Source organism: Homarus americanus, unplaced genomic scaffold, assembly GCF_018991925.1.
Source record: "Homarus americanus isolate GMGI-L3 unplaced genomic scaffold, GMGI_Hamer_2.0 scaffold32583, whole genome shotgun sequence".
Lineage (NCBI taxonomy): Eukaryota > Metazoa > Arthropoda > Malacostraca > Decapoda > Nephropidae > Homarus > Homarus americanus.
In genome coordinates this window covers 21,528,002-21,540,683 of record NW_024713129.1, presented here as the reverse complement: position 1 = coordinate 21,540,683, position 12,682 = coordinate 21,528,002, and the positions used below count along the sequence as shown (strand labels likewise).

At 37.6% G+C, this 12,682-nt stretch overlaps 1 protein-coding gene across 5 annotated transcripts in view; it reads left to right on the top strand.

Annotated features, from left to right (window-relative positions):
• LOC121869316 (transcription factor A, mitochondrial-like) overlaps window positions 1-12,682 on the top strand; it is a 35,954-nt gene that overhangs the window by 11,690 nt on the left and 11,582 nt on the right. For 4 of the 5 annotated variants that reach the window (XR_006089531.1, XM_042370592.1, XM_042370612.1 and 1 more), the window contains 4 exons: window positions 498-643; window positions 1,453-1,555; window positions 6,946-7,150; window positions 11,415-11,539. Coding sequence is in view for 4 of the 5 variants with exons in the window: in XM_042370592.1 (XP_042226526.1) it covers window positions 498-643; window positions 1,453-1,555; window positions 6,946-7,150; window positions 11,415-11,539 (579 nt within the window). In the remaining variant the exon portion in view is untranslated. The remainder of the gene's footprint in view (window positions 1-497; window positions 644-1,452; window positions 1,556-6,945; window positions 7,151-11,414; window positions 11,540-12,682) is intronic. The other variant, XM_042370603.1, reaches the window with a different exon arrangement.

The window sequence follows — 12,682 nt, the reverse complement described above, 5'->3', positions numbered from 1 at the left end:
TTTGTCAAACCCCCCAAAGTTCATATAAGTCCATATCCTCACTATAATTATCACTATCACTGACTTGGGCCGGCTGTAGTGGGTGGCGGGTGAAGAACTGGTAATGTTTTGATGACTGGGCGACCTTGTGCGCACCATTTTCGCGCCTCTTACACAACATGGCGGATGGCGGGAGGTTTGGATCCAAAAATGGCGCGGCTTGCCAGCCGCTCTCCGCGTAATGGGGTACACGCACCGCGGAATGTGAGCATGTTAGGTTCCGGCAGGGCACCGCGTTAACGGTGAAACGCGGAATGCGGGACCGCGTAATGTGAGGGTTGACTCTACTGTATACCGTATATATATATATATATATTGTATATGCAAATACATGTAAACAGTCTTGCTATAAATCTTTAGAAAGTTTCAAAACTGAGGCCAAGCCTATGCCAGTTTCAGCCCCATGTCTGGTACCTACCTCTATTGTTTCATGATTTAATTTTGTACTTTCTCTGCAGTGTAGTGTTGTCGGCTGGCAAGCAGACTATTGCTGAACAGCTTGGACTTCCAGAACCCCCCAAACGACCCTTAGCACCACACTTACGATTCATGAAACACTTCCTCGAGGAAAATAAAAGAAAGTTACCCAAATGGTCAACACAAGGTACTGTAAATTCATTCACTTTTTGTAAGACGCGATGAATACTGTATTGTAATTAGTGTAGTTCTTGAGATGTGTGGTGCTGGGATGTATGAGGCAAGATGATTACAGGGATCCCCAACTTATGTACACCCACTGATACAAATGGGGTTAAACTTGACATTTATATTATTTTATTTACCTGATGACTTATATTTTAATTTAATTTACAGTCTTTTGTCATTCTATTTTTTCTTTTGTCTTAAATTAAGTGATTTTCGATGTATATAAGGACTTAGGCTATGATATAGTAGGATTTTAATCATTGTTTTGTAAGTATGGTATGCATACAGCATGTGTTCCGACTCATGTACAAATTCAAGTTACGAACGCCCTCTGGAACGGAACCCATTCTTAACCCGGGGACCCTCTGTACATTATTAGTGCACAGGTGTTACGGTAGCTAAGAGTGACTGACTGTGAGTGTAGGGAGTGTGTGTGTGTTGTGTATGATGCTCTGTAACAGGTAATGACTAGCTATAGTGAAAAAAATTCCTGGTAAATTTTTGTTCTCTCTTTATAATATTACAGGAACCATAAGCTGATTGTTTCAGAGATGTGTGAATAGCTCTGTTGATAATAATTTTTTCAAAGTTAAGTTGTGTAGCTATTTATTAATAGCAGTTTGATACTTTATATTTATACAGATAATGGTGTATGGATCTTCCTACATTTTATCTACCTTCACTTTTTTGTGATATGGTTAATAATTTCCAAGCTTCTGTCATTAAGTTATCATTTTTAAAGATACTGTATATGTTCTTGTATTTCAGAGATATTTGTCAAAACAGTACAAGATTGGAAAACTATCAGTCCAATCGAAAAAGGCAAATGGACGTCAGAATACGAAAGAGAGAAAACGTTATACGATATCAGGTAGGCTTAAGAGGAAGTTGTTATGTCTGTGCTTCTCATGATGGCCCTGTACTGTACTGTGTGGAAGTTGTTAATAATTATTGATTTGTTTATTCAGTCATCCTTCAGTAAATCTGCATTTTTTTCTTTAAAAAAAAAACCATAATGCTGAGTGAGCTTAGTTTGAGGCAGCTGTTCTTAGAGGGATAACGTACAGTATTTTTCATTTGATATGATCACTTCAGGCTTTCTCTAAAACACTTCTTAACCCGTTATATAACCTGCATGGGTGAGTTTAAACAAAATTAATATCTTTCTATATTAAAACATAGAAATAGAGATACAAAACATGGACACAGGTGAAAAAGTACAAGTGTGTTGGTACTTATGACACATGCTTCCCAAAGGTGGTGTGCTGGGACATACACACCTCATTCTGTACAGAATTTGGAATCATCAACATTTTGGTTTTATATGGTATAGTACAGTGGAGTCCTGATAATTTGTGGGTTAGGTACCAGAAGATATCGTGAATTATCAAATCACATTATAGTTTAATTGATGTAAATGAAAACAATTAGTTTGGTTCCAGAGACCAAGAAATATCCATAAACTAATCAAAAACTGCTTTAATAAATACTAAACATGGTACATAATACATAAAAAAATAGTCACACAGATAGTGTTTAACAAAAAGTACAGTACAATACGCCCAGATAATTCGCGGACTTTTATTTTGCGGTCGTCTATTATTCGCAGATGGCACCCTGGATGTAGCCAAGAATGTCTGCGGGTCGTATTAAAGTTGCCGGCATTTTCGCGGCCGGGACAGGGAGACATTCGTTCTAGAGACAGTAATTTCCTTTACCTGTTTTTTATATATATATATATATATATGTGTGTGCGCGTGCATGTGTGCAAGTGTGTGTGTGCGTGTGTGCATGCGAGTTTGTGTGCGTGCATGCGAGTTTGTGTGCGTGTGTGTGCGTGTGAGAGTGTGTGTGTGCGTGTGCACTACACACAAAACACATACAAATAAATAATAATGGGAAAATCCTCTCACAAATAATCAGAATCAAATGTATATTAATATTGTTGAGTCTACCCTCAAGTCCACTCCGTGCTATATTAATAACAAACCACGGAGTGGACTTGAGGGTAGACTTAACATTATTAATATACATTTGATTCTGATTATTTGTGAGAGGATTTTCCCATTATTATTTATTTGTATGTGTTTTGTGTGTATGTGTATCTACACACACACACACATATATAAAATATAGGTAAAAGAAAGAAATGTCCTAAGGGCAAACACATAAAGGGAATATACATTCTTTGTACACAAGTAAAAATGTAACCCCACTTCCCCTCCCGGTAAGCAAATGTTATTTGTGGATTTGGCGATTTGTAGCCATTTTGAGAACCTAACCCCTACAAATTTGAAGGGCCTACTGTAGTTCTATATTACATAAACAGCTCCTTCCATTCTCATAATTTCGTGGGGGTTATGATAATACAACAACTTCAAGACAGGAAGGCGCTGGGTTGGTTGTAACTGTACTCTGCCAACAAAGAATCGGGAATTTAATACCACACACTAACTCATCCAGGGTTGATTGTGGGATTTTTGTTTTATTTATTTATTTTTTTTTTTATATTGATTACAATAGTGTGTTGTTAACTCTGTAGCAAATGAACATAAACAACATGAGAATTATGGTGAAAGTGCATAATGTTGTGTTAATGAGGTCAGAGGTGTGGACTTGGCTCAAGAACAGGGGCTTTATGTTAATTAACACTACAGCAGCCTGTGCTCATCTGCAAATAATGAATATTTAACCACAAGGTTTAAAAAAAGACGTAGTAATAAAAGAACTGTACCTGCTAATTAGATTTTTTTTAGTTATCGAGACTTCACTGGAGCTGGGTACATAATTTATGTAAATTTTCTATTTTTTTTTTCTCACTGTTATGTTATTTATCTAATAGCCACCCAAACTAGAGGTGGCCACCCTCCATTGTTCTTGATAGACCTGTCAAAGGCAATTTTGAAGCCCAATACTGTTCTCACTCCCAAAGCTTGAGCTGGGAGACTGTTCCATAGGACTACCACCCTCTGTCTGAAATATAATTGTCCTGCAAGACATCTTGACAAGCTTGAAGTTGTTCCCCTTCGTGTTGGTGGTGTGTGACATCACAAAAAAATTACCTGGTTTCACATTTTCCGTCCCTTTCACAATTTTGAATATCTTTGCGAGATCTACCCTGTTGTTTCTTGCCTGAAATGTTGTTATTCCTAAGGTTCTCAGGCTATTTGGATAATCGAAATGAAATAATTCAGAAGTCATCTTAATTTCTCTTTGTTGCAACTTTCCTAAGGATGTTAAGTCTTTCTGGAAGTAAGGTTTCCATACCTATATACAGTAATCCATATGAGGATGTATAACAGACTTCATCTTTATACTGTATTAAAGAGTTTGAATTATAACTTATAAATATTGGTTGACTTTTTCACTGCTTCTCCCACTTGTTGCACTGCCTTCATGATTGATGTATCACAATGCCTAGATTATTTTCCTTATCAACAATATCCAGGAAGGTATTAATAACAGAAAAGTTGTGATTGGGGTTGTTATATCCTATGTACAGACTGATCTTGGTATTCCTTCACTATATTACAGTAGAACGTCGATATAACGTGAGATATGTTCCAAGAGAGGTCGCTTTAAACCGAATTCGCACTAAATCAAAGTGTTGTTTCAATGGAATAATTTAGTTTGGTACTTGAGAGAAACACAAAATACTAAAAAGACTGAAAGTCTACCCAGATGCACCTCAGCCCATCTACAATAAACAAAACATTGTTTTTTGTAGTATTATGTTAAGATATACACCAAGAAATCAACACAGCTAAAATTATGGGACGTGAAATGGTCTGTTTACCAGCGATCAGCTGATGGGAATATGGGGGGAGGGGGGGGGGAGATTATATGTTTGACAATTGATGCCAAGGTCTGATGCTTATTTATTTATCTGTCCTTAAGAGTGACTTTAATATTTTCTCTTATAAAATGTCACTGAATTGACATGGGAGAATATAATTAACATTGCTGGAATTCTTATAAGATTAGTTTGAATACAGTATAGTCTTCGTTTATGCGGTCAATTGAACCCATGGAGGTCCGCGTAAAACGAGAAACGCATAAATGAAATAACAGAACATATGGGATTAATTGAAATAGAGACTGGGCTGACCCCCAAACTACGCTTTTTCCGACAATACGTACGTTGTAGTAAAAAAACATCGTAATTTTATGGTGGTATGCACACACAATTAATATTTAAGAGAAATATCAATAATATTAGGTTTTTTAACACACACTTTAGTAGAAAAGATGGCTGGGCACACGGGGATGGGGGGTTGGTTCCGAGGCAGAGGGCAGATTATTGGCCCTCACCTGTATCAATTGTATCACTATCCACCACAGAGGCTTGCAGGGTCTCTTTGTCAAACCCCTCAAAGTCCATATCCTTGTGCGCACCCTGCTCGCGCCGCTTCCCGCGTAAATGATGGAATGAACCGTGTAAATAAAAATTATCGGTCTGGCAAGGTGCCGCGTAAATGACAAAACGCGTAAATCGAGACTATACTGTAGATACATGCTATAGTTTGCATTAGACATACAAATTTCAGCTCTAATTAGTTTTATTATAAAGGGCTAAAATTTTGATCTCATGCAAAATATCTGATGTTTATATTCAAATTATTCTCTGTCTTGCAAAGAATCTAGCAATACAAATTATATTCTCTTAACTTTAGTCTGTGATATTATCTAAGATAAAAACTTAAAGCCTATAACCACCAAACCCTGGCTGGGAGGGGTGAAGGGATGAAGGGGAGGTGACAGTGACATGTTTGATAGTTGGCGCAGAAAGTCTAGTGAAGTATTTATTTATTTATTTATGTCCTTTAGATTGAGTTTTTGTTTTTTACTTATAAAATGTCACAGAAGTGAACGGGGAGAATATAATTTACCTTGCTAGAATTCTTATAATCATGCTATAGTTTGCACTAGACTAAAATTTCAGTAATCATTTAGTACATTATTTTGAGTACCTGTGCAGGACAGTGTAGCGTGCCCAGAGAAACATTAGGCGCGAATTTTAAAATATGATGCGTCAGATTGACTCGCGCAAAATAGGAAAGATTCGCTTTAAATTAAAGCATTGTCCTTAGTTGTGGGTGTCGCTTTAAATCAATAATCTTAAATTGAATCGCTTTAAATCGACGTTCTACTGTACCAGGTCTTCCTATGGTAGGTGGATCATAGACCCCACCAAAAAGATATCACTGAATTCTCTCTTCTTTCTCTGTGACTTGTGGCTTTTGTCAGCTGTTACTTTTCTGTTAGTTACAAATACTGTATTTTAAAAACATTGAAGTATGTGTGAAGGAATTTCTCCACAAGCTGGTTGTATTTTAGTTTTCTTTAAGAAGGTTGAATCATATTGCAAGGAAACATTTTATCTTACCTTCCAGTAATGAAATGCATTATTATATGTATGTATTTAACATTATCATCACCAATATTTGCAACAGTATATATGCATTGTATAAGCATATCACTGTAACATTGTAGTGTGTGGCGAGGTGATGCTAGATAATTCTGGATGGAAGTTCCAATGATTTTAAACAACAGAATTTGGTGTTAGAGGTCCCCTGTGTTGCCAGCCTATGATGTGTGGTGTTTTATTTAAAATTTGTGACAGGATAAGAGTACTGTATTGTAGATAGAGGTGTGTGTGTGATTTCCATATACAATAGCAACATTCTATATTTGAATTGATGACTATTACTTTTTAATAGCAAATTTTCACAAAATTTGGGACTCGCCACATCAAGGTATCCTTTATTCATGTCTTAGATGAAATTATGGAACACTAGAAAATGTGTACAATACGGTTCATTCATATATTTCTTTAAAGTGGTTTTAAGTGGCAGATAGCCAACTTTCTGTTTGCATTTGGAGTTAAATTGTCTTTTTTTTCCTGTTATATGAATTTTTTTTTAAGGCTTCCAGGTCTTATCATTAAAGACAATGCCCACTGGAAGGATGGAGTGATTGTTGTACTGTAGGTGAAGGTGATGATCATCCAGGAAGCACATGAGTACATGAATGAGAGGAGTGGAAAGTATAGTACAGTACTGTATATGTTTTAAGTGGTTTATGGTATGTTACAATAATGAGAGTGAATGAAGGGAGAGAGTGTGTCTGTTCTTGGTTCTGGTCACTGCAGTACAGCAGGACAAGACTTTTATCAATGAGGAAGAAAAAAGTTAACATCTTTATACTCTAGTTTGGAGAGATTGTTACTACTGTATAGTATTAATATTTTCTCCACTGTAGGTATACTGACTATATGAAGAAGATCTCCCCAAAGCAACTGGAGAGCATAAGAAATCTAAAGAAAAAACGCTCCGAGGATAAGATTAAACGTCAATTACGCCGGGAGAAGAAGAAAGAGGTCGAAGAACTAGGGAAGCCAAAATATCCCGGTAATGCCTTTATACTGTATGTGTCGACGCTGGACAGAGGAGAAGCAGCATCTAAGGTATTGTTAGCGTTGAATTTATATGATGCAGTACAGTAGGGTCAGGATATATTGCGAGATAGGATCCACTGATGTTTGCTATATGCTAAATCGTGATATATAATTACATGTAATCAATGGGGAAAATAGGGTTAGGTTCTGGAGGCAAAATAAAGGTGACTAAACTTGACATAAAATGGCACAGTCTAAAGTTAGCAGCATATAAATTATATTGATGGAATCCTTGCAAGACAGCGAATAATTTGAATATAGACATCATATATTTTGCACAAGAGATAAAATTTTTAGTCTTTGTACTGGAAAATTACTAATTATTACTAAAATATTTATTTCTATTGTGAACTATAGCATGTTTATATTCAAATTAATCACTATCTTATAAGAATTCCAGCAATGTTAATTATATTCTCTTAAGTCAATTCATTGACATTTTAGAAGAGAAAAACATAAACTCCCCCTATATGACAGATAAATAAATACCACTAGGTAACCTTGGCCACAGTTGTCATAATACATCAACTCCCCCTCCACTTCCAGCAAGATTGAAAGTTTTTATCTTATAAAATGTAATAGACTAAAGTAAGCAGAATATGAATTGCATTGCTGGAATCCTTGTAAGACAGCAAATAATTTGAATATAAGTATATATATTTTGCACAAGAGAAATTTTTTTGTCTTTTTGAGTACTGTACAGTTTTTCAACTCGTATTTTTGAGGCGATTTATGGGATTTTTAGGAGTGTTTCTGACTTTATACGGTTTTTGGCTTTATGTGAAGTCCCAGGAACATAACCCCACGTAAGTTGTGAGTCTACTGTAAATAAATTTATCGCTATATATAGGAAAATGTCGATAATTTGTTAGCCATGATATAAAAAAATCGTCATATAAAGTCGCTATATATCCCGACCCCACTGTAGTGCCTTGTGTTGCTATCATCCTGTTTAATAGCTCTTGCTTTTATAGGTAAGACTAATGTTCTTCGCGTGATAATAAAGTACAGTAACTGACAACTCAATCTACACTAAGTTCACACAAGTGGTGTAATGCAATGTTGATGTTAAGGATTCACTATATACTATATATATATATATATATATGCTGTGTAAGTAAGCTGAGGATATTAGCAAGTATGTGTGAGTACATTTAGTTGTTGTGTGAGTTCTTTCCTGTTGGCTTCTACACTAGTCTCTCACCTTTTTCCCTATTTATTCATTCCATTTGTTTGAGGTATCTACCTCCTGACCTACAGCACACAAAAGTGGAAAGGAGTAACTTGTAAATAGAAAGTTAGTAAAATAAATATTTACCAATATGAAAAAATACAACTGGCTCTTAACTACATAGTCTTAATCAAAGAAATCTACCCTTTGTTTTATTATGATATACAGTAGACCCTTCCCATTCGCGGTTTATGATTCTTTATTTTGACTCCACGGTAAGCAGCTGGTGGCTAGCATGTGAGCCTTCTCCCACAGCGCAACGAGTCACCCCACGCGCTTGCGGTGTCTCATCCCACTCTCTTTGCCCTCACCCAGTACCCGTGACCTAGCATCCCGTGTCATACTCTCAATACTTTCATGTTTCTTTGTGAAAATGTCCGCGAAAAGACTGCTTAGTGTCACTGCTCGTGATGCTAGTGGAGTGAAACAGAAAAGGCAAAAGTCAGTGATGATCCTGGCAAAGAAAATTTAATTATTAGACAAGTTAAAAGAGGGGACAAGTGCTGCCGCGGTTGGTCGGTTGTTTGGTGTGAACGAATCCACAGTGTTGTACCTAAGAAAGAATGAACAAGCAATTCGTGATTCTGTTCAAGTGAGTGCTTCTTTAAGTGCTAAAGTGGCGCAGGTTGTTCGTGGCAAGAACATTGTGAAAACGGAGAAAGCACTGAACATTTGGATTGAGGATCAGCACTGCATAAATGTTCCGATTGACAGCAACGTGATTCGTGAAAAGGCTAAAAGTCTTTATGCACATTTTTATGAGTCAACAGGTGGTGAAGGGCTAGTTGCAGTAACTGAACCAACTTTTAGTGCCAGTAAAGGATGGTTTGAGAATTTTACGAAAAGATTCTCGCTCCATAATGTGAAACTAACCGGGGAGGTCGCATCAGCTGACCACACAGCAGCAAGTGCATTTCCCGCCAAGCTGAAGAAATTATAGAAGAGAACGGCTATAGACCAGAGCAAGTGTTTAATGCTGATGAATCTGGTTTATATTGGAAGAAAATGCCTGGTAGATTGTACATAAACAAGCAGGAGAGGCATGCCTCTGGGTTCAAGGCAGCCAAGGACAGAGTGATGCTATCTTCTGTGGCAATGCTGCCGGCCACATGATCAAGCCTGGCTTGCTCTACCGCTCGGCAAACCCTAGGGCTTTAAAGGGAAAAAACAAGAACCTTTTGCCAGTGTTTTGGCAGTTCAACAAAAAAGCATGAGTAACTGTACAAACATTCCTGGACTGGTTCCATTAATGCTTCGTTCCGGAAGTGGAAAAATACCTTGCTTCCAAGAAGATGGAATTAAGGGTGTTATTATTGATAGACAATGCACCAGGCCACCCAGAAAGTTTACAGTTTAGCGATCCAGGTGTAGAGGTGGTGTTCCTACCCCCCAACACCACTGCTCTTATCCAACCTCTCGATCAGGGTGTAATACGTATCTTCAAGGCATTTTATACACGCCGCTCTTTTGGTCGTATACATAGTGCCATGGATGAAGACCCTGACCTTGATGTTAGTAAGTGTTGGAAGGAGTACAGCATTGCAGACTGCATTACCAACATCAGTGAATCATTCAATGAACTCAAACCAGAGACGGTGAATGCTTGTTGGTGCACCTTATGGCCTGAGTGTGTGAATAACTTTCAGGGATTTCCGTCCATAATAAAGGATGTGAATGACATTGTGAGTGTTGCACGTCAGTTGGGTGGTGAGGGGTTTGTGGACATGGCTGCTGAAGACGTGGAAGAACTGATTGATGGGCATGGAGAGGAACTGACAGAAGAGGATTTGGAAGAATTGGTAAAAAGTGCCAAGGAAGATGAAGAGAAAGACATTATGGAACTACAACAAGAAGGTTGGGGCTTGGAAAATTTTGGTGAACTATTTCATCAGGTAAAGATGGTGAATGATTTCATTGTTGACCACGACCCTTCCATGGGACGCAGCCTTAAGATGGTTCTAGGAATCAACCAGGTATTGTTTCTCTATCAGGAAATATTTAAAGAACTCAAAGTCAAGAGGAAACAACTACCAATCGCCATGTTTTTCAAGAAAGAACCAGCTACTACCGCTGCCACTCCACCCTCCTCTTCCTCCCAGCCATGCGCATCCACCCGGTCGTGTGCCACTCCACCACCTACCTCTCCACCACCTACCTCTCCACCAACCACCACTGATTCACCCTCTTCCTGTAGTGATCTTGATGATACACCTAAGCTTCAGTAACCAGATGTCTACCTACGTACAGTGCACCACTTCATCAAGCTCCAGACTTCCACATACAAATGTAAGTATGTGACTAAAGTTTCTCATACACAGTACGTATTGGTATACCTGTATATTAGTGCACTAAGGTATATATAGGTGGCTATTCGTGGTTTTTGCCAATTTGAGCCATTTCTTGGAACCTATCCATCGCGAATAGCAAGGGTCTGCTGTACTGTACTGTCTTTATTTTTTTCATTCCCTGGGCCCTGATGTGGGTCGGTGACCTGTGCCTGCGTGGGCTAATCCCTGTAAAAAAAAAATCACTGTATGGTAGTCTGTTGCTTATAATGTATATCCTTTGTTGTGGCCAGCAGGGAGATTCTGGCTTAAACTTCTCCCAGGTGTTAGTCTTGTCACATCTTTTATTGATTCCTGCCTGTTTCCACTACATCTATTTATGTCTTGTCTTCCCGTTCTTTTATGTCAATGCCGTATTCATTTATTCATCTTCGTTGTTCTCTACAATTTCTGGCCAATCTTTTCCTCACTAAAGTCAACATTATATATATATCTTAACAATTTGCTGTTACTAATGCATTTTTTTCAACCACTTTTGTTACAGTAGTTAAAGGGAATGTCTGACACACTAATTAGAATTTAGAAAAAAAATGTACACATGATGGATGGTGATTGTGATGGATGATGATGGTGATTGTGATGGATGATGATTGTGATGGATGATGATAGTGATGATTGGATGATGCTCGCATAAAGATCTTGGAATTCCTGCACACGTAAGAATAATTCCATTGGATTGGATTTCTTTTCCTTGTAGGACTTTGTGTCGGGAGCAGCAAGACAGTGGCACTTGTTACCAGAGGAAAGGCAGAATGTATTTAGAGAAAAAGCCAAGAAAAAATTAGAAGAGTATCAGCGTGAACTTGCAGAGTGGGAAGCTAAGTAAGTGGTGGACTGTTAACATTCATGTCAGTTTCTTCTGCTCAGAGGATATACTGGTATTTCTCCTTCTCTCCCCTGCCTCTTCCTCTCTTTCTCCTTTAGTCTCTGTATTTTACCTTCATACAGAATAATAGGTAAAAACTGTCAGGCAGGGTATGCTGAGCACCGCTATGAAATGGATAAATCATTTAGCTCTTGATAATATTTTCCTAATGGTGGATGACGAAGGGTAAATTGACCTATAATCTGCAAGTTTTGTACAGTAACATTAGGTTCAATGAGGATTATATATTAGATTTATTCTTTATTGGGGAAGTGAGGATACATTTGATTAGCTCACTTGAGATGTAAAGCAAAGATTCTCTTGTAATGGCATCAAAATTACTTGGAGATTCTTCCATAAAGATAGCAGTATTCCCACATTGTTAGTAAAGGAGAAAAGAAATATACACTATGAGAATCCAGGTTTACTGAAGTAGGAATGGAGTGAAGCTGATAGATGGGTTACTCATGCTCTCTAAAGTTGTCCAGGCTGCCACAACACTCGGTGATATTATTGTCTTGCTGTGAAATAATGAGACTGAGAAAATGTCTACATCTTCTGGATATAGCTACATACAGTACTGTGCTGTTCATCCATGTGTGTGTGTGTGTGTGTGTGAGCAGAGATCCTTGAGACATGATGAGTCTTCTCTTTTATGTTTGTATGAGACTTGATAGAAATATTCTTCTAGATAAGATTTCAGAGAAGAGTCAGTCACATTGAAGCATAGGAACAATCAACTGTTATTAATTGTTATTATAATCTTAACCAGCATAATATTTAGATTTTTTATAGCCATTCTGATCATGAGAGGATAGCAGGAGAATCTTTCCTGACCATCTCGTTCATCTTCCCATTAAGGAGATAGAGATAATAAGTGTACATAAACCATCTTCACTTTGGTGTAGTGTATAAATATATATTTAAACCTTGGGCTTAAGCACTTTGGTGATCAGGCAGACTTGTATGTTTTATAGAACTAAATTCTAAGATACCCGGTACTACTTACACCTTCTTTACCATATACTGTACTAGAATTACCATAAATCAAGTATGGTGCATCCTTGTGGATCAGTACTGCTGGAAAAGTGTATACAGCA